Source organism: Nomascus leucogenys, chromosome 3 (assembly GCF_006542625.1).
Source record: "Nomascus leucogenys isolate Asia chromosome 3, Asia_NLE_v1, whole genome shotgun sequence".
In the NCBI taxonomy this organism is placed as follows: Eukaryota; Metazoa; Chordata; class Mammalia; order Primates; family Hylobatidae; genus Nomascus; species Nomascus leucogenys.
Genome location: NC_044383.1, coordinates 60,587,500 through 60,610,367, shown reverse-complemented (window position 1 = coordinate 60,610,367; position 22,868 = coordinate 60,587,500). Strand labels below are relative to the sequence as shown.

General features: G+C 35.8%; 1 protein-coding gene across 3 annotated transcripts in view; it reads left to right on the top strand.

Moving 5' to 3' along the window:
* Positions 1-22,018, top strand: part of ADGRB3 (adhesion G protein-coupled receptor B3) — a 753,297-nt gene extending 731,279 nt beyond the window's left edge. For 2 of the 3 annotated variants that reach the window (XM_003271085.3, XM_030809408.1), the window contains 3 exons: positions 4,973-5,008; positions 15,353-15,457; positions 21,208-22,012. In XM_003271085.3, the coding sequence (XP_003271133.1) occupies positions 4,973-5,008; positions 15,353-15,457; positions 21,208-21,396 (330 nt within the window). In that variant the 3' untranslated portion in view covers positions 21,397-22,012. Of the gene's footprint in view, positions 1-4,972; positions 5,009-15,352; positions 15,458-21,207 lie in introns of all 3 variants that reach the window. The other variant, XM_003271086.3, reaches the window with a different exon arrangement.
* Positions 22,019-22,868: the final 850 nt, after the last annotated feature.

The following is a 22,868-nucleotide window of genomic DNA, read 5'->3' as shown; positions in this document are numbered from 1 at the left end:
TTCAGTAGCTTCATACTGTTGTACATTTTCTCACTTTTAAATCATCGTAAAGAATTGCTCCTTTCTATTAGTGATAGGCCTGCCTTCCTGCAAATTGTCTTGATTCTCTTAGCTGTCAGTTGACCTACTCATAATGGTTTTCGTTGTGTGTTTAGTCTGCCTGCTTAAACAGATTCTCTCAAGAGTATGCCCAAGAAAAGCAGCAACAACAAAACAAAAATAAAAAGTCACATTCTTTTGAATACTTTTGGCTGTTATCATGCAGCTCTTTTAATAATTTGCCAATAATTTTGTGAATTTCTCCTATTGTGCCATGCCCTCTGCTAGATGCTGTGGATCTAAATGTAATCAAGATAGAAATGGATCTTGCCCCTGTGGAGAATACACCGTATGGGAGAGACAGACAACCATTAAACCAATGAATGAAATAGTGTGCAGTACTGGGTAATAACTATGAAATGAAAGGGAGAGATTTCTTTAGATAGGTGGTCTGGGAAGCATCTGAAAGTGTCATTTACTGTAAGAAATAAAATTGAGAGGTAATGTGGCTTGCAAGGAGCTGAGGGAATTTTTCAGGCAAAAGAAACTGTAAGTGCAGTGATCCTGAGGTAGAAAAGAGTTTTGGCATATTCTCATAAGATCAGAATACCTGTGTAGCTAATGTTGAACTCCTTAAGATGAAGTTAAAATGCAAAGGAGAGACCAGACTTCGCAGTCTTAAGCAATGGAAGCAAATGAGGACTGTTAAGCAAAAGATTGTCACAATGATTTTTCCACGCATTCATCTATCCATCCATCCATTCATCCATAACTTTGGTTGTTTACAAAGCAAAGGATTAGAAGCCAGAGGTTTTAGGAGAGGAGATAGAACAGAAAGTTGGATGACAGTCAGAAAGCTACTGAAGTAATCCAGACAAGAGATAACAGTTGCTTTGACTGTGGAGGTGAAAATGGAGATAGAAAACAGTGGGCAGAACAAGATGTATTTCAGAGATAGAACAGACGGCACATGCTGGTGGATTGAATGTGGAAGACGAGGGACAGAAAGGAAGGAAGGGTGACTCCTGGGTCTCTCGCTTGACCAATTAGAAATCTAGCATTTTCTATCATGGGAAAGGCAGGAGGAATAAAGGATGTTTGGAACTTAAAAGATGGTATTCAAAATCATGGGAATGAATTATGGTATCCAGAAGAGAATAAGAGAAAGAAGAGAGCCCAGGAACTCAGCATTTAGAAGGCAGGGACATGAGAGAGCCAACAAAGAGGACTTCAGCATAAGCTGCAGCAAGTAAGAGGGAGAAAAGTAAGAAGACCGAGAGCTGATGAGTGTTTTAATGAGGAAATGATTAACTTTCACAAGCTTCTGAGTGTCCGATAAGATGGACAGAAAATTGACCTTGGAATTTGACCAGATGGAGCTCATCAGAGACTGTCAGCAAGAAGAATTTTAATGGAGTATTGAGAATAGAATACAAGTTGGGATGAGTTCTAAGTGGGAAATTAAGAAAAGGAAACAGCATAGAAATTAGGAAGAGGAAACAGCATAGAAGGATTCCATTACCTACTTTGAGAAAAAGGATTATTTACCTTAGGTTATTTGCAAAATTGGAATATATGTACAGAGGGATTTGTATCTTCATAAAATATTTCAATATCACCTATCCCTGGCTTATATTAAATTTACATGTAGCATTTTTAAAAGTTATCAGATTATCAGAAAAATTGTTATGGCTTGACCACTTTTCTCAGTTGGTTCTTAATTTAAAACATATGTAACAATTTCCAATCACTTTCTTCTCTGGAATTAATATTTTAGAGAGCTCAGAAAGACATTTGAATAAACATGCAAGTCAGTTAGGGTTTCAATAAACTTCAATACTTTGAAAGACTTTCCAATACACTGTATGTATACCAAGGGTGGAAACAGACCAAAACTGAACAGAGTTGGATGTTCTTATTCTTTCTTTACACCATCAATTTCCCAACGCCCCATGCCCCTTAAAGATAAACTAAGGCTGGGGTGGGGCCTCACGCCTGTAATCTCAGCACTTTGAGAGGCCGAGGCAGGTGGATCGCTTGAGCCCAGGAGTTCGAGATCATTCTAGGCAACATGACAAAATCTTATCTCTACAAAAAATGCAAAACTTAGCCAGGTGTTGTGGCACATGTCTATGGCCCCAGCTACTAGGAGGGCTGAGGTGGAAGGATCACTTGAGCCCTGAATGTTGAGGCTGCATGGAGCTGTGATCGTGCCACTGAACCCCGGGCTGGGTGACACAGCAAGACCATTTCAAAAAAAAAAAAAAAAAAAAGAGAGAGAGTCATGTCTGGAGGTGGAGAAGTCTCCTACTGTTTGTTATTGTATCATTGCTTATAAATGATTGCGTATCAGAATGATTTCTAAGTTATTTTACTCAACACAGATATTTTCTCAAATATGTAAATATCAAATTGCTAGTTTTTTTTTTCTCCTTCAAAATGCAATTGACAAGTAAAAGTTAATCTGCTTGACCTTGCTTTATGCTTAGAAAGTCAGACTTGGACTGACCAGCTCATCTATTGTTATTTTTGCTGAGTCTGGTAACAATTAGCAAAACATCACAGGCATTTTTGCTGTAACATATCACTCCCGTATTACTGAGAAGACAGCAAGAGACAGTAAATAAAATGCTGCGCTTGGAGTCAGAAGTCCTGAGTTTGAATCCCAACTCATTTACTTACCACCCAGGTGAAGTGGGCAAGTCATTTTAACTCTACTGACCCTTAATTTTTCTTATTCTATAAAATAAGGAAAATAAATAATATTTTATCTGACCATCCCACGGGTGGGTAGCGTGTGCAAATGTGAAAGTGCTATATAAACAATAAAAGGTTGAAACACTTGGTCAGTATTGTGGAAACCTGAATAACTTTACACACATTTTTAACTCACTTGGACTGTAAAAATCTGTCATTTTTTCCCACTCTCTAATTTTTAAGGCTTTACTGCTTTATTTTGCATCCTTTCCAAATCCCACCACCATCTTTAGGTTCTTTTGATTAAAATCTGATTGTTTGATTTGTTCATTCCTTAGTCTAATCCTTCAAGACTGCCAGTTCTGCTATGCCTTATGTTAGAATTTAATTTTAATAAAATTAAATAGGAGTGAGATCTACTTGTATGAGTGTATCCATTTTCCTTCCATAGTTCACATTGACATACCTGCTCTCAGAAACAGAATCTATCTCTGGTGATCTTCTAGGTTCCTGTCTTTTGCTCTTGCTTCTAAATCTATTTCACAAGATGCCACTATTTAATTTTCAAATAAAATGCAAAGCTCATGACTAATGTTTTATAATTATTGCTTAAAACTGTTTCCATCCTTGAATTTTGCTGTATTAAGAAAGAATCTTGCTTAATGTATACTGACAAAAATGTCCTGCTTAGTCACAGTGCCAAGAAAGGTATCCAAGAGCAGAATGGAAGCCCTGACATTTAGTCTAGCATATTGCAGCAAAGTGTGGTGCAGTACACTGGAGCCTGGTTTTTACACAGCACAGTTAGATAACAATAGTGGCGGGGAGATGGCAAAAGAGGGCTGGGCTCAATGCCTGGATGTCGCCATGGCGAGGCTGAGGTGCTGTTGGAGACAAGAAGAAAGTGAGATCAACATGCTGAGTTTTCATTTAATAAGGCAGTCTCCTTTCAGCCCTCTCCTTGATTGTACTTGAAGACTGCATTTTCAGTCTTAAACAGCTTCACTAAAATAAAATTATTTCAGGAATTTTTCACTTAAAACATGAAACCTTTCTTTCGGCATGTCCCCTTCTGTCTACTGAAACATGGTTTGGAGATTAGGTATATAGTGAGGTTCTGATTTTGTAATGACAATTTTAACTGTAGCTGCAGAAATTTAATCATAGTTTTCCAGAAACTACATTAGTGCTTCTTTTCTGTCTCTCCTAAAGTTCAAGAGTTAAAATGCAGACTAGAGTCTCCTACCTATCTTGGGTGTGATTTCCTATTAAATTATTGAAGTTTGTAGGTGTTGGGATGGGAGCACGGGAAAAATAAAACAAAATTTTGCCCAAAGGTTTATATATTTTTCCAACTGCCTGAGTATTACATGCTTTAATTGTTTGTTAATTCTCCCTGTTTCATTCCCTCTCTCATTAAAAAATTCTAAACTTAAAAAATCTGTACTAAAAGTTTGCTAAGAATACTTTATACTAATATCATGAAAATCATATCACATGAATTATATTAATTTCTTTGTAATCCTGTTTTCTGGTTGTATCAGTCCTCATTATTTTATCAATAACTAGATTTCAGAAACTGTTTAACAAAGGTGGAGCCATAGAGAAACACTGAGACATTTACATGTACATCTACATTTTACTGGGGTGCGGAATTGTTTGTTTTGCTGAACTAGAACAAATACTTTAGTTCCTTAGGACTAGCAATGAGAAGGACTTTTCTGTCATGGAGGACTATCAAATTACAAGAAATATGTGGGTGAGACTTATGAAGAGCTTTGGGACTTAGAGAACTGGGCAGAATTTGGTAGAAATGAAAACTAGAGGTTGGTTGAAGATGTCGAGGTAACTAGACAATTTTTCCTATACAACTTTTAATCCTGCTTGTCTGTAGTTTTGCTGTAGTAAGCCTAAAGTCTCTTTCAAGATTGAAATGTCTGTTTGAGTTTTCATAGGAACAATTTCTCCTTACTAAAAGTTAGGGTTAAGAGGTCAAAATGAGAAATATTCTGTATTTTTATATTCTTCAATTTTAAAAGAAGTTCAAAGTGAAAATAGAAAATTGTGAATGGAATATTTTGAAATCATAAAATTTTACATTTTTCCTTATGTGAAGGAAATATGTATAAAACAAGCAGGATTATCTTTAATGAAAATGATGATTTTTCATTTTGTTTGAATGACTAAACATAACTTTATTGGTTTTTCTCCTTCTTTTTAAAAATATATCTTACAGAGAAGAAAATCACGATATTCAGACCTTGACTTTGAGGTAAGTTTATACGAATTATTTTAGAATTGTAATTACTTGAATTCAAAATAGATATATAATTACTTAAAAATTATTGCTCTATGCAGCCATGTAAGGGTATTATATACTAATTTAATTAAATAAGTCAAACATTTTTACTTAAAATTTATCCTGTGTAGGATGAAATTTTTAAAGCTTGAATTACTTTACGTATTTGCTAAACTGAGATTTTCTGGACAAGTGAGGAATCTGTTTTATACATACTAAGATAAGTGAACAATTTATGTTAGGAGTTGAACCTGCTTGATTCAGTTTGTAGGGAGGGGGAATGTCAGCTTCCTGATTTTTTATTTAAAGCAATTTTCTTGGTTTTACTTCAGTGACTGCCTGAAGAGATCCTGTGAGCATGCTTAGGCTGGTTAGCTAGGCTTTCTCTGAAAATTACTTGTTTCATGTTCTGATTCCTGCTATTTAGGTTCTCTGTGGTACATTTGATGCTTTTTTTTCCAATAGAAACTATTGATTCAATGTGCTCCTGTGTTTAGTAAATGCCTTTTCACAGATACAAACAAGCTGAAAATTTTCATTTTTCAATTTACATTGAATTTATATTGATGCTGTAATATGCTTACTCAAAATTACTAAAATCATACCATCTGAGGAGGTTATGCTAAATACAAAATTAATGATGTTTAAGCATCACATAAAATGTACTTATGTATATTGATAATTGGACATGATTCATAGTCTGCTAACATAATTGGATATAGTACATTATATATTTCTCCAGTATATTTATACCTTTGTGATGCATACATAGAACTCAGTACTCCTAATTGCTTAATTGATACTCCTAAAATTACAGAAGCCTCCCAGAATGTGCTAACTACTCCTAATTCAGTCATTTTATTTATGTAGATGAATGTTGTAGCTCTACAATGTACATCATGTGTCAAAACTAAGACTTGTTTTTATTTACTGCAATGGTCAACAATGGTTTTACCCTGAATGGAGTCCAAAGATAATTGGTTCTTTTCAGTAACATTTCAGACTACAAGATACAAAGTAATGATAAGGAATCTTTTAGCTACGATTAAATAGCAAATTTTAATACTGATGCAGCCTTATTGTAGTAACTTAGTACTGAATATATATTTTATTGTATCCAAAGTTTTTAGCATTAAAGTTATAAATCTGAATAGACAATGTTCAGCAATCTTTGCCTTCAGATTTTTTAGTGCCTTTGAAGAACAGGTATTTTATGGCTTTTTAGTATTAATTCTTCAGGTAGCCAAAAATAGAGGATCAGACTGTAGATATTCTTGTCTAAAAGCAATAAATTGTTATGTTAGTATAAAGGAAAGGAGGAAGGAATTAACCCACTAGGCATCGGTGGCAAAATGTAGTAAAAACCTAGATCTAAAATTAAGCCTCAATTCAACCAACCTAAGTTACGTAATCACAGACACTGAAAAGAAATCTAATCATACTGTGTCACTTGGAGCATTAGAAAAACTCTTCTTTTTTCATCTATTCTCTATGGCAACTGGTAGCAAATTCCTTAAGCTGATACTTATTTCTACGCTTATTATTCCACCCATAAAACCACGTTGTTAATAAAACCTTTGCTGATAAAGAAGAGAAATTGCAACACAAGAACCCCCGACATGTCTTTAGCTCTTTAATTGCTGTAATCACTGCATGATTACTACAGGTGTCAAAATTTGGTGGGGGCAGGTGGGAACTTTGAGACATTACTTTTACTCTACAAATTGTTTAGAGCTATTTCCCTTAGTCTCATGTTCTATAACAGGTATGTGGCAGATATTTCATGGATTGAGTTTAGGAAACTTATTGCCAGGTATAAATGCAAATGAATTGTAATACAGTCTATTTATATTTTGTGGGTGGTTCTCGAGGGAAAGTCCAGGTTGTCCCCCTCTTAATTCAGGCTAGCTTAATTAAATTCGTATCAAGCTCCCTGACACTCCTGCTCCCCCTGCAAGCTTTATCATACAATGGCCAGCTTAAACATTTTGCCACTGACAGACTGCTTCTTGGACTTCTTAAAGCATCTTTGCTTCAGGCTTTAAGCCTAACACACTCCCCAGAGTTTACACACCATGATAATATTCTGCCAACTCATATATCCCTAAAACTCTTGTGGCTAGTTAATGTCATACCAGGGGAATAGCCCTTTCATGTAGCCAGTCTCCAGAACAGCATGGCATTTCTGGATTCTTGCTTTCTGGAAAGTATACAGAAAATACTGTAGTGATATTCTTGTGTTCTGTAACCAAATGCCTTATTGAAATTGTATGCCCACCTCCAGAGATCCTAGTACCTAGTAAGCATTCAGTAATTTTTTTAAAAGAATGGTGAAAATTGAATTATTTTTCCATCCAGTTTGCTTTAACAAAATGTTATTGGACACTGTAGCTGAGTTAAGGCAGAGACTAGTATAAAAAATGACAACTATGGAAGAGATGTTTCAAAGATAGCCACATTGAATTTCAAAGATAGCCACATTGAATTTCAAAGATATCCACATTAGATATAACTCAAGGAGATAGAAAAATGGCAGGTAGAAATTCTAGGAAGAGGAAAAGGCATGTAGGTTGGCTAATCTGTGGCATTCTTAAGAAACAATAAGTAAGTCAAAATTTACCTAAACAGGTGTCTGTGGAAGAAGAGACTAAAGTGAGTAATTTAGAAACCATGCCTTATAGTCCAGGAGGGATTTTTATTTAATTTGCTACTAAAAGCTGCTAAGCTTTTTCTATTGTATTTTGTTTGCTTGTTGTTGTTGTTGCTGTTGTTTCAGCACAGAATGATTTGTTATACTCTAGGTTTTAAAAATATGAGTATGTCAGTAACAGAGAGGATAGATTGTAGCAGGGTGAAAGGTGAAGTAGAAATACCAATTAGGATTGGCTAGTATAGTAGGTAATGAAAGTCCACTTCCTGGAGGTGGTAGGAAGAGAAAGCAATGAGAAGACTCAGCAGAGGCAGAATCTATGGAATTTGGTCCTTGACTGAACATAGGGTGAAAGGGTGAGGGAGCAGAAAAAAGACTCTCCAGTTCTGAGCCTGGGTTTCTGCTAGTACCAGTAACAGAACCAGGGAAATCAAGAAGATATCTAGTCAGGGTGAGTTCCATTTTAACATTTTAGAATAAAGGTTCCTAATATGATGTTAAAACAGACAATTAGGTAAGTTGTTCTAATTGTCTTGTGTTGAGATTTGGGCTCTAAGAATTCCCAGAAACAACAATTACAGGCATTCATTCTGAAACACTAATAGATAACAGTATCCATTCCATGTTAAAAATATATGGATAAAGAAGTATCCAGGAAACCCCATCTCTGCTGAAAATACAAAAATTAGCTGGGCATGGCGGTGCATGCCTGTAATCCCGGCTACTTGGGAGGCTGAGGCAGGAGAATCGATTGAATCCAGGAGGGGGAGGTTGCAGTGAACCAAGATCGCGCCGCTGCACTCCAGTCTGGACGACAAGGTGAGACTCCATCTCAAAACAAAGTAAAAACAAACAAACAACAACAAAAAGACCTGTATCCATATACTTGTCATACGGATATGTTTTTTTAATCTTCACTTCCAAAAATGCAGAGATAAAAATTTTCACAGTTTTCCATGAAAATTGTATAGCTTTTTTTTTTTTTTTTTTGACAGAGGCTGGCTTTGTTACTCACACTGGAGTGCAGTGGTGCAATCTTGGCTCATTGCAGCCTCTGCCTCCTGGGTTCAAGGAATCCTCTCACGCCAGCCTTCTAGTAGCTGGGACCACAGGCATGCTTGGCTAACTTATATTTTGTTTTGTTTTTTGTAGAGATGGGGTCTCACCATGTTGCCCAGGTCAGTCTCAAACTCTGGGGCTCATGTGATCCCCTTGCCTCAACCTCCCAAAATGCTGGGATTATAGGCATGAGCCACTGTGCCTGGCCTATGTAGCCTTTTAAAAACATTTTAGGATGTTTCTCTGAGTTTTTAATAAGCTCCATACCTCTACTATTTTCATACTTCTCAAACTGGGAGACAATGATGGTGGACAGAGGGCAAAAGAAGACACAGACACAGGGTAATGAGAAATCCCCATTTTCATGGGAGCTTGAGTTTTTACAAGGAGATTTGGGGGATAATAGTCAAGTAAGATATCATTTTATATTAATTCAATGTCACTACAAACACAGCTAAATTGTGACGCAGAAATCAAAGTGCACTTTAATTTCTAAGCATAAGGCATAAGATTTCAAAGAAATGTCTTGTTCATAACAGACTTCTTCCTGCACCATCCTTGAGCCCATTAGGCAATGTGGGTACTTTTAGAGGAAAAGTTTGAGCAATTTAGTCCTAGACAATAGCCATCTTTTTTTATATTACTAAATTTAAGCTGTTGCAAAATTATGCATTTACAGCAAGTATACTCATTATTGACAGTGGCAAAATAAAAGAAATGCAACTAATTTTTGCTGTTTTCAGACCCTGTGTCTAGTTTCTTTTAAACTCTGGCATCATATTTATTCAAACAGAAACATATTTGAAACATAGACACTGAAAATGGGTCTACAAGTTCCATGTGAGAGACACGTTGGGACACCAGCCAAGGAAATCATCCCCCTTTCACAACACAGCTTTAAGAACTAAGTTAAATCCCTGTAGTGTGCATTGCTTCCTTAATACGAGTTTTGACATTCACTTTAGACTAATATTCAACAACCTACTCTAGAGAGAGGAATACAGGGCTCAGAAAATGGTAGCCCAGAGTATGGTGCTTTGGCATACTGAGTACTTTGAACTAAGAACATTGAAAGGCCTCAGAAGCAACCTCAGAACCAGGATCTCTCTGATCTTCTCTTTCCCTCCTGTCACTGGCCCCTTATTCTCCTCCAAAGTAAGTCATAGATACCCGAATTCCTCTTCACCAAATTAGATCATAGTAAGTAGAACTTCTTTTCCCCAAAGCAAGCCAAAAAACTTAAAAATATTACTCTAACCTTCCCTTACCTTTTCATCTAGAAGCCAGCCATAAAGGACTCATGCAAACCAGTAAAGAAGAAGAAGAACCACAGGTTCATCTTAGCCAATATGGGCAATGGCATTGTAGTTCTAAGGCTGGAAAACGTAATTCGTGGAAACTGGTTTCTAATTCCCATCAGCCCATGATTTCCAGACCTCATACTATAAAGTTTATGGTTGGGAGATTCTCCAACTTTCTCTAACAATTTATTTCAGCTTCTAAAAGTCTGTATACAGTAAATGCCTCTCTGATATATAATTCAGACTTAAGCTTCAACTCTGTGATTCACACTTATGAATTAAAGTGAAAATCTGTAAACAGTTTTTTCTAAGCCCACCTACAGGTCATTTATAAGCCATTTGTATTAAAAAGAAAGGAACACAATAAAATCAGAATGAGGAGGCAAAGCTCCTGGCTGGGGCCAGTAAATGAGCCATTCTTCCAGTGGGAAGACCTCTTTTATAGAAGAAGAGAAGATGACATGTATAATGGCCTTCCATGTGGCAGTCGCCTTCCCTGGCCTACATATCTATGCTGTCTTGTTCATTTAAGGTATTCAGTATACATTTATTGAGCACCTGCTGAATGCCAGATGCTGTGCTAGGTGCCAGTGATATACAGACGAATAAGTCATTGCCCAGGAACTGTTCAGAGACAAAATATGAAGACCAGCCATTAAAAATATAATTGCAGTACTATGAAATAGCTGCAGGGTGATCAATATCCATAGAGCTTATGGGCTCAATACAGAGAGTACCTAGCCCATCCTGGATTGTTTTGTCTCATTTTCCATTTTAAAAAGACATAATTACAAACCTGAATAGTCTAAAGAAGAGTGCTCCCTGAATCTATGAGATACATCTAAGATAGCAGCAAGCAAAGAGAATTGATGTGGAATTCAAAAAGAATTCCAGCTTGCTCACCACTTGTGTGAGCTTGGGAAACTTACTTAGCCTCCTTGAGCTTCAGTTTTCTAATCAGTAAAGTGGAGATAATGGCTTTACCTCCCAGGGTTATTGTGAGGATTAAGAAAGATAATAATGGCTGCCATTTCTTAAGTGTCTCTTATCTGTGTGGCCCAATGATAAATGTTGTATATCCTTTTTTAAATCTTCAAAATTACCCTGCAAGGTAAGTCTGATTACTGAAACTGGGGCTAAAAGGAGATTAGATTTTACACTTCAGACCACACAACTTACAAGTGATACAACTGGGGTCTAAATATACATTTCTCTAGATCCAACTTGGAGAAATATGCTATCAGACTTGGCATATTCCAAGTATTTAAATGGTCTAGGAGAGTTCTTGGGATATAGCAGGTACTCCAGACATACGGGTGGCTTTCCGTCCTCATTTTTCTCAAATATCTGAAATATGATGAATGTGCTTCATTTTATAGAATCACTTTTTCTCTAATATCAACAATTAAAGGATTGCAAAGACTAATTCTCTTGCATTTAAAACGTATGAAAAGAAAGGGGTCTTTTGAAATAAGCTACTCAGGAGAGCATATTTCTTGTGCAGTTAGATTGGTGGTCCTCTCAGGATGGGGATTCATACACAGCTTCAAGAAATGTTGCATTATTAATATGAATGCAAGGAAACATTATCATGCTCTTATCTTTATTGCAAAAGATGCATATAATATTTGACAGCCACCTGAATTCTATAGATATGTAGATATTGTCAATCAGAATATATCTTTATTTAAATAGAAAATCCACAGGTTAGAATTTTCTCGTTATTACACATTTTGAAAACTCAATTCTAAGTTCAGTTTTTGACAGCAGTTAATTTCTTGAAAAAACAGGGGTGCTTAAATTAGAAAAGAAAGAAAAAGGCAATCAGATAAACCCTAATGTCACTAAACATAAAAAAATAGCTAAATGAAATAGACCAATAGATTTATAAGCATGAAAACTTCTAAGCAAGTGGCAACTCATTAGAGGCATCAGTGCTACAAATAAATACTCACACAAGTAAATAAATAAGAGGAAACCTTTAGTACATGGGAAAACTAAAACGACACCGAAGTTGTTGTCCCAGAATATTGTTGGGTTATAAACTCTCCAATGTTCACTGTGAAGCCGGTATTCTTATCAATGGACTTTTCTTTATTTTAAAGGCTGGACGATCTACTTGAGTCTATGAACAAGAAGAAATCATGCATGGACAATCAAACTGAGTTCATGTCAGAGACATGAGCTGTCAGTGGCAGCTGTAATGTGATACTTCTGCCAGAAGTCCAGGCCATCATTGCTGTGGTTATTTCTGGCAGTGCCAAGGTGGCAGTTTCAAATTAGAATGAATATTTGGCATGAGGACGTATTTTCAATTAATGTTTCTAGGTAGCAAGGGCCCCATATTTCAGCATACGAATTTTTCATTTGCTTCCATATTCATTTCAGCGTCCTTCAGCTTTATTATTCAGAATAGCTTTAATAAACCCATGTAGAAAATATCAAAATGCTTTTTGCTTATATAATATTGGTGACCAGCATAACTTTATATTTTTCCTGTGTACTTTTTAGACTTTCATAGCAATCCAATTCTCTGAAATATGATCCACCCAGTTCTGAATTAGGTACTACCCATTCAATCAGAATATAATTATAAAACCTCCAGTCAGCTTACGTATCTTCTTTTCCATGGAATGTATTTGATGCTTGGTTTCCTTCTTAAAAATGCTTTATCTGGTCTAAGTATTTGGCTGCAACAAACATTAGGTGACTTTGACTAATGCAATAACTGTTGGAAGGGGATGGAATAATTCACCTCTTGGCCAGAGAATAGTAGGAATGTCAACGGACATTTCCAGCAACATGGGAAGGTATAGTTCCCCAAAGCAAAGTCAGAATCCTCACAAGATGAAGGATAACTGGAGACTTCACAAACAAAAATCATCAGGTGCTCATCTCAAAATAAGGGTGCTATGCCTTTGGCATCAACTCTCTTAGAAGAGAATGAGTTTCTTATACTCGAAAAGGAAAGATCCCATTGAAAAGAGGGGATTCCAGCATATAATTAAAAATTGAGCTAGAAATTGTCTGAATCCTAGCAAATGGAAAAGAGAGGATAGACAAATAAGACCATGGGAATAACTAATTTGAGGAATTTCAAATGAAATATGAATATATGAAAATGAGGGGATTGCCTCACTTGGATTTATCTTAGAAAATTATCCTATCACTTTCATAGCAGCACCATATGTTTTCTTTATCACACTTACAGTTTTACATGTATTTGAATTATTATGCCTGTGTCCTCCATTAGACTTCAAGCTACAAGAGATCAGGAACTCAATCAGATTTTGTGCAACATCATTACTTGAGCATCTAGCACAATATGTGATGCTCGTAAGTATGTATTAAATGATGGAATAAAATATCTCAGACAAATGTCAGTACATCACCCCTACTGTACCATAGAAGAAAATAACTCTATATAATAAGATTCATTGCTATGAAAAAGGAAATTTGTAAGTTAGAAGCAGATCCAGTCTTCTAACTACAATAGTTCTTTTTTTCAAGTGCTCCTTATGACACAAATCCGTATTTTAATCAGTATCTTAGAACCTGGTACTGCATGAAAGTGTTTGTCTCCCGAAGGAAAGAATGTGCTACTTTATGTTTGCCAGTGACAGGGTCCTCAGAATCTCCCCATTGAGTTGCTTATGCAAATCCTCTCTCTCATAAATCTCCACAAGCCATCACTAGTCAAATTATGTTTGCCTGGTGTTTCTCTGTTAATCCTGCAAATCTGTTTTGTATATTCTCCCCCAAACTGATGGGAAGTTAATCGCTCTATAATTGCTTGCTATGTTTCATGTCCCTATCATGAGTAATGTTGCCATGTTCTTGTCCTCAAACACCTGATTCTCACACAGCCAACTCCTAGAGCCAAAAGGAGCAAAAACAGAAACTGATTGTTGCAAGACATAAAATGGCAGAAATCTCTCACATAAAAGTAGGCTAGTGAAAAGGAAAGAAATGAGCTAAACAATGTATTGCCTAGATACGTACTTATTAAATATAGGAAATGAAAGCTTGCATAGGAGAGAACAGGCTTTTTTAATGTGTTAAAGATTCAATGGTTTTTTGTCTTTTGTCCTTTTCCTTTTCCTCAAGGAGATAAAGTGCTTCTCTGCAGTGTCTTTTAGAAGGAATTAGGCATTACAGCTCTCCCAAAGATATATTTCTTTTTCAAAACAAATCCTTACTTTTGAAAATATTTGCTAGTTGAAATAATGGACCAAATATTCAAATTCTAGCTTAAACATAGATATAATATACCTATGCAAACCACATGCACAAATGGTAAGTTAGAGGCATATGGTTAAAATACAGTAAAATCTTACACAAATATGAAGTCATAGTCTTGGAGAATCACCAAAATATTGATTTCTAACGTTTAAAAATCAAAACTGAGGAAGACATTTTCTCCTTTAAAATAACAATTACAAATACAGGGCACCTATTATCTAACTGTTCTTCATTAGTGCTCTTAAATGATCTGTAATTGAACAAGATTCAGCCCATGATACTTACCTCGAGGCCATTTTTATTTGACTGCATTTGTTGAGTTATGGTGAAGTTGGGAGAAAAGGGTGTAACCAGGGATGAGGAGTATGAATATATTTGTATCTGTGATTTTAGAAGCATATCAGCTACACAATTGATGCTCTGAACCCTAATTGTTAAGAATCTATACCATCTCCTAAACAAATTGATGAAATCTATGGGTCAGATTTTCCTCCTGTGAAGCTCAATCGTTATGCACATGGAAAATGCAAGGTTTTACATCCCACATATATTTCAGACACTTTAGTGCTTTGATTCAGCCTTAATGGCAGGGCTTGAGATTTTGCTCCAACTTTAGTATAGCCAGCTAGGATTTTAGTGTTTATAGAAATAAAACATAAAAAAGTAATATTTCCCATGACAAACATCAGGGACTGGGTGCTTTACAAGTTTAAGTTTTTAAACATTTTAAAAAGGTTATAATAGTTTTTGTAAAACAGCTCTAACGTTTGAATAACGAAAACCTTACTCAGAAATGACTGGTACATTTTTAATGTACCCACAACAAAACCTTTTTTTTTTTTTTGTAGTCTTGTAAGTGAAAGAAAAAGCCAATTCTTAATGTGTGAGAAGTGCTGAATATGAGACAATGATTTGCTGCAACTTATTTGCATTTGTGCATCTTATAGGACCTCCTGGTTCCTGCCAAACTTGACTATCCTTATTATTAAAGCAAAAATATTAAATCTCTTGTTTGAAAAACGTACATCAAGTTGGGGATGAGAGCTATCTTGTTCTCTTTTGCAGAAGGTCATGCATACAAGGAAGAGGCATATGGAACTATTTCAAGAACTAAATCAGAAATTTCAAACTTTGGACAGATTTCGGGATATACCAAATACAAGCAGTATGGTAAGTATGCTTTGCTTCAATGCCTGAGTAGAAGATGCATGATGTCAGATATTATTCCTGCCTTCCAGGGCCTCCTAATGGTGGGAACATAAGACTAGTCTACATAGCAAAAAAGTATAAGCCCCCAAAACATACTTTGGAAAGCCTACCAAGACAAATTAGGAATGACAGAATCTTTGGGCATTTTATTCATATTTCAAATATCCTCATTTATAAGCTTTAATTAGAATTAGTTATATATCAAAACGATATTGGCTTCATCTGATCATTTTACTGTCAGAGTTAAAGTTAAGTTTCTTTTCAAATATCCCTTTGGGTTAGTATTTCCATTTTCATTTGAATGTCTGACATAAATGTAATTGTTTTATGTATATGAAGTTGTAACCTGAAACCAGAGTGATAGATTTTTGTCTCCAGGAGATTTACTTATTTTGTGGTAAGAATTTTCGTACCCACATGAACACTGGGGACTCTGGTTATTAATTGTGACCATTCTCTTCTCATTCATTTACATTATTATAATCTTAGTACAGGACTTCATCAAATAAAATAACTTTGTACAATTACTATGTTTATGGCATAATCATAGTTTCACAGAAGTTTATATAATTATAAGAGCACTAGACCAGGACTCTAGAAATCAGTATACTAGTCAAAAGCTCAAAAGCTCAATCAAGAGCTATCTGATCTTAAGCAAGTCACCCAACTCAGGTTTCTAAACTTCAATTTCACCCTCCTAAATGGAGCATAGAAAACAGTAATTAATATATATCTTCAGTCATTACAACACTTTCAAAAGCAAGTAGGTTAAGAAGCACCTTATAGGCTGGGAAGCTGAGGCTCAGCTATAAGATATAGAGCTGGGACTGCCATCTGACACCAGCTCTTCTCCTTCACCCAAATATGAGGCTCTTTCTTTGCCTCATACTCTTTGCAGCCCTTGGATGGTCTTTCTTCTTTTCCAGACCTCAATATTTATATTGTTCTAAAGTAGATGACGTTTGGTCACCTTCTTAATCTAGTGATTCCTCCACATGTATTTTATGAGACTTAGTCCTAGCCTCCTGATTAGTAATGTTAGCTTTGGAAGAGCTGAAGAGTAAGCATTTATGTATCTTTATGTTTTTCTTTCATTCCTCTCAGTACTAGTACAATTCCAGTTGTGGTAAGTTAACATGGCTCCTATTGATTTATAGCATGGCTATGATCGTTCAATCTGTGTTTGTTAAATGAAGGTTATGAGAAATATATGCTTTAACTCTTAGTTGGTCTCTTAATAGTTGCATGTTCATCAATTTTTCTCCTTAAAGTAGGAATCATGTATTATTTGTTATCACCAATCAAATGCTAGGCATATAGAAAACACTTCATTCATAATGAGTGGATCTTCCTCTTCTACTCCTCCTGATAGAAAGCTATCAATTTTTAGCTAGCATGCAAGTGAGAATCACACCATTGAGATTAGACCTAAAAGCATTACCTACTCATTTTGAAATATTGAAAGATAATATTGAAATAGTTGAAGAAACCTCATTACTTAAAAAAAGGAGAGGGTTATATTTACAAATCTAAAAGTCTTATGCAACAGATACAGCTGGCTAACTGCTATGATATGATTGTGATTTCTCCTTGCTGTATGGTCTGGGTATTAAATCATTAATGGAACAACTATCTGTATCTCAGTTTCCTGACAACAAAAATAGTCTACTAATTACACCACATCTCTGCAGCAGCATGCCTTTTCTAGAAGAGATTTATAAATATTTACCATTTGGAAGGTTATGAGTGGGGAGGATAGAGTTGTCATTGCTGCTTGACTGTCATCCTAAATATCTGAGAAGAGAGAGAAAAAAATGCGACTTCCTTATTCAGTTTTTATTAATAATGAGCATGAGTGAGTTCATTATCCTTAATTTAGTCACACCATTTGTAATGGCACATTATTAATGAAAAATTGCATAATTGGGTGGAGAAAGACTTTTTTACAACCTCAAATAAAGGGGTTTTTCTTTTTGTTTTTTCTGGGCTGCTAACTCACAGCACCTGCCTGGCACTGCAAATGATGGTAATTAGGTAGAAAATAGAATTTGGGGAATCAAAGGGAAACCAAAAAACCATTTAGTCCGTTTCCTTGCTTCCAGGCAGGAAAACATTTAAATCACACTAAAAAAGAGAAGGCACTGATATCCAGAGAAGAAACTATTTTACTTTGTGTGTGTTTCACAAACCATTCAGTCAGATCTCTTTCCCCCAAGTAGCTTTTGCAAATTCTTACTTTTTTAAAATAAACATACTCTTTTTTGCTACGTACCTAAATATTGGTAGGTTGAAAGAAGGAGGGAATGAAAGAAGAAAGAGAGGAATGAAAGGAGAGAAGAAGGAAGAAAAAAAGGAAAGGAGAAAAGAGAAAAGGATAGATGGACGGAGGGAGGGAGGGACTTATCTACAAGTGGACAGCCAGTGTGCTCTGGATCCATGAACTATGGGAAATGCTCAGGCAGCCCTGCCATATTTTTGGGTGGCTCTGAACTCTGTTTACCTAAGATTCCATTTCTACTGATGCAGCTTAAGACCAAATTAGCACTTTGGGAAGCTTCGTGCACATTGGCTTATATGGAATTTATGATGTTTTAGCCTTTAACAAATATGCATCTGTTTAACTACAGCTCCTTATTCTGTACTCAAGTGCAAAACATAAATTAACAAACACAAAACAGCTGCATAAATTCGGAGACTTACACTAACATTTAAGTTTTTATGATAAGATTCATACCTCCATTGAAACCTTTCCTGGCACCTACAGCTCTCACCACCAAATTCAGTGATCCCTTTGGACAGCTCCACGGTTCATCATTTACTTGCACCATTGACGATATTACAGTTTTCAGTATGAGAGTCTATAGGCTGCTCTCTTCTCACGCCCAACACACAGGAGGATGAGTCGCTCCTGGGTACCATACACTGACAGCCAAGTCCCTCCCTACTCCCTGCAGATCTTGTTCCCACTCTGACTTCTGAGTGCAGTAGTTTTTTACCACTAAAGAAGCCTCTGACCTAAAGGGAGCATCCACACATTTGTGAACAATAATGAGAACGCCAGTTGAGCTGGGAGTGGCTTGAGATGCTAAAGATTAGCAGAAAGCCAAAATTAATGAATTATGAATTAATGTATTACCTACTAATAGAACCTCTCAGGAATTCAATAGGTCATGTAGTAGTGACAGTAATAGCATTTGAAATTAGAATATAGATTTTCTGACAAAGTTTAAAATTGGCCACTTTTGTTCACATATCCATAACGGTTGATCTTTGAAATCATATCTGTTCCAAACATAATGGAGCCCCTATATATTCCAACTAATGAGCTAACACTTTACATACTCTGAATTCTTTCAGGATTGAACTAATTGGACTTTCTGTTAAACTAAGGATTCCCAGAAATCTCCTTTAGACACAACCCTCGTGTATGATAAATGAGTCCACTATGGATCTGATTCAGTAGAATTCTAACCAGTGAGCCTTTCAGTTGATGTTTGGTGATTCAGGTCTCACCATAGTGCCCCTACAAGTTCAACATCTCCATATTGCCTACAAAATAAATTCCAAATTTAGTAGCCAGGCATTCAGAATCCCTTATGGTCTGGCTTCCACTTCACTTCTGCCTGCTTTTCTGCTATTCTCTTTTATGCCAACTAAAATAGATACGTCACTGTTCTCATGGTTTTCCCATCTCCATGCTCTTTGCATTTTTACTTCCTAGTGTGCCATTCAGCCACCAGACCTCCAGCCACACATATGTGTTCATGGCCAAGTCCGTCCCTCTATTCTGGCCCTAATGTCACTTTTCTCAGAAAGTTTCATGTGTTTCCCATATAAAGAAGCCATCTCTCTACCCTTCTCTGAATTCCCATAGCACTTTTCCTGGATGATAGATATAAATATTAACATGTTTTAACCTCCATTTAACTATAAACTCTTCTGTAATAAGTATGGCTACTATATATTGAGTGTTTATTAAATTCTCCAGGCATTATTCTAGGTTACCCCACTTTTTTTATTTTTGCAACCCCACAAGGTAGGCATTGATCCACACATTCTGCCAACTCCTTGGCCCACAATATAAAGCATATCTCTGTTTTGCAGATATTCAGGTTGAGGTTCAGAAAAATGAAATCAATTGTTTAAAATCACATTCATCTGAAGTGGAGGAACTGGAATTTGGACCTGCATGTATCAAGCTTTAAATCTTGAGCTTCCTAGTGGACCATGCTGATTATGACTACATTCCTCCCTGGTAGCTAATACGGTGTCTGGCACAGAGCAGCTGATAAATAAATATTGATTGAAGGGAAGCAGAGAGGGAGAGAGGAAAGAAAGGAAGGACAAGGCAGAGGTAGAGCTACAAGACTATAATTCATGAGACTTTAGAATATTTGACTAAAGCATAATTAATTAATCCCCTCCACACATCCTAAAAATTAACCTTTCATTAAATGTTTACTATTAAGCTTTCTTCCCCATATATTCTCAGGAGTAAGGTTAATCAGTGCTGAAAACATCTAATGCGTTAAACATTTTATTAATTTAATTTCCAGCTATGATAAGTGTTTTTGTTGTTGTTTTGGTTTTGGGTTTTGGGTTTTTTTATGTTGCTCAGGCTGGTCTCACATTCCTGGGCTTAAGCAATCCTCCTACCTCAGACTCCCACATAGCTAGAATTACAGGCACACATCATTGCACCTGGTTTAGGTATGGTAAGTATTTATACAGATTGCCTCTCTTTCCTTAGCCATAGTTAGAGATGATGTTTAATATATTGAGTGGAATTTGGATAGTAATTCAAGTACCTATTTTCTGTTCACTTGGTAATTGATTATAATCAGTTAAATGCCAGATTTTGGGAGCAGGGAAGGCTTACACTCAACAACTATAATATTCTCACTAACCATGACATTCTATAATGAAAAATAAGAAGGAAAGTGGAATATTAGGCTTCTAAGATCATTTTAATAATTCTGAAAAAATAGAAATCAAGAGCTAATAGAAATTAAAAGGCAGTGATTTTCAAGAGGGAAATATCTTTCAAACTTTATAGAATTTATTGGTATACAATTAAAAGTTTAAAAAAGTATTTAAACAGTTAAATTTTATCTCATAAATAATTATTAATTTTAGTGAATCTGTATTCTACAACAAAAAACCCATAAAACAAGAGAATATAGCAGCATTTAAATATTCTAAAATGTTAATTTCTTGAGAAAAACTAGGCATAGTGATCTAAATTATTTAATGGAATACTGTTACCTTGAGTAACTTTTTATTGTTAAATAATATGCCCCATAAGACATTCTCAAGTCTGCTAATCTTACCAAATTTCTGTCACAATACTTACATTTTCTGCATTTAATCTTAGTGGTGACTTAACTCTCCTTCCTACTTCAACATATGGCCATACTGACAATTCACAACATGCCCCAAACAAAACATCGCCTACTTTGCCTTCTATACTACTGTTCACTTCCTTTGATTCCTATAAAATTGCTGGGTAACTTAGAGAAGGTATTCATCAGTTTGTTTAATGAAATAAAACTAAAATCAAAACTATTTCCCACAGTTGGCCATATTTTCAAGTCATCTCTGCATCACAGAAACTGTATTAAGATTACAAACACGCTCTCTTCCAGGAAACTTCAACCAGTGGTGATCCTGATCATCACATAAATGACTCTCTTTCCCTCTCTTCTCAACAGGAAAACCCCGCACCAAACAAGAATCCATGGGACACTTTCAAAAACCCCAGTGAATACCCGCATTACACCACAATCAATGTCTTAGACACAGAGGCAAAGGATGCTTTGGAACTGAGGCCAGCAGAGTGGGAGAAGTGTCTGAATTTGCCTCTGGATGTGCAAGAGGGTGACTTTCAAACAGAAGTTTAAAAAAATCAAAATGGACTGAGGTAGAGACAAAACAATTTATTGCACTGACACTTAAGACTTGGGAAGCCTGACATTTCTCTCTGGACAGTGTGACTATCTTATGTCAGGACCTTCATGTGCCAAACGTCAGTGGTGTTTTCATATGGTAACTTCTCACTAGTCAGGCTAGTGGAGAGATGACCAGGTGTACAGTTCTGACCATCCTGTGTTGTAAGTACCCGTGGAATGGATTCGTAAGGTAATCTTTATAGATAAACCTCAAGCAACGATTCATGTTGTAACCGCTTCATATGGTTTAGTTTTCAAAAAACTTCACCATGAAGCACAATGTATATATTTATGCAGTTTTTAAAGTTTATAACAGTCTGTTTGGCCATTACTACACTTTTTACTTTATAATATAAAAGCAAAGTTTTTGTCATTAAATGAATGTTTGTTGAGCTACATTCTTCATTGCTTTAAATGCAATAAAGTAATAATCTCACTTTTATATGAATAATATATTTCACATCTTTATTATTGCAGTTTTCTCTAGAAAGCTCTGAGAAGCTTTCTCTGCTGCAGCTGTGTATAAAATATTTAAAATGTTGTATGGTGTAAATAAACTTTTGTCTACATATCAGTTTTTTAGTGCATTTTATTTTGGATTTGTTGACCAGAAATTTACATATTTATAAAGTTTTTTTTCAATACAGATACTAAAAATGTATTCACGGTTTTAATAGCATACCATTATTACTCCTTTGAGGCTAATGATTTCTCAAATGTAATCATAGGTTTGTATAGTGCTTCTGTATTTTCTACTCAAACATTCTTTGGAACAATGTACCATGTAAATGGGGCTTGTCAGAAATCTGCTGCCATCATACTCTTACATAAATATTATTTTTTTCTATCTTGTGGCAAAAAAGATAACTAGTAGAAAACAGTAAGTTTCCATACAGAAAATAATACAGGGAAAAATGTTAATTTTAAGTAATGAAGTCCACTGCATGTTTCACAAAGGAAACTACTCATACCACAGTTATTCATCGTGTACAAAAAAAATGAACTTCTTCAGGACTTTAAAATTTTTTATCTATATAGTCTCTAGCAAAAGGAAAAGGGGAGTGGATGTATTTGATTGAATGATTTGTCTCTGGTTTGAAAGTGGAAGCCTGTGGTGAGCCAAATGCACAAACAGTCCCTAGTGTCTTCTCTTGTGTTAAAGCCACACTGGTAATTTCTCTTGCTCCCTCAGATACACATTAAAGGAAATACCAGGGGGAAGGATTTTAGCAATTTCTCGGTCATTTCAACGATTTGAGATGTGGTTTTTTAGTCTGAGGCAAGTGAGGGGGGTGGAGAGGAGACTGGGGTCTTCAAAGTTCCTAAAATGTGTATTTAGATTAGTCTGTGGTTAAACCTGAGCTGTGTGGTCTTCTGTGATCTGCCCCAAACTCAAGTGAATCAGTTCCTGCTCTTCAGGACCT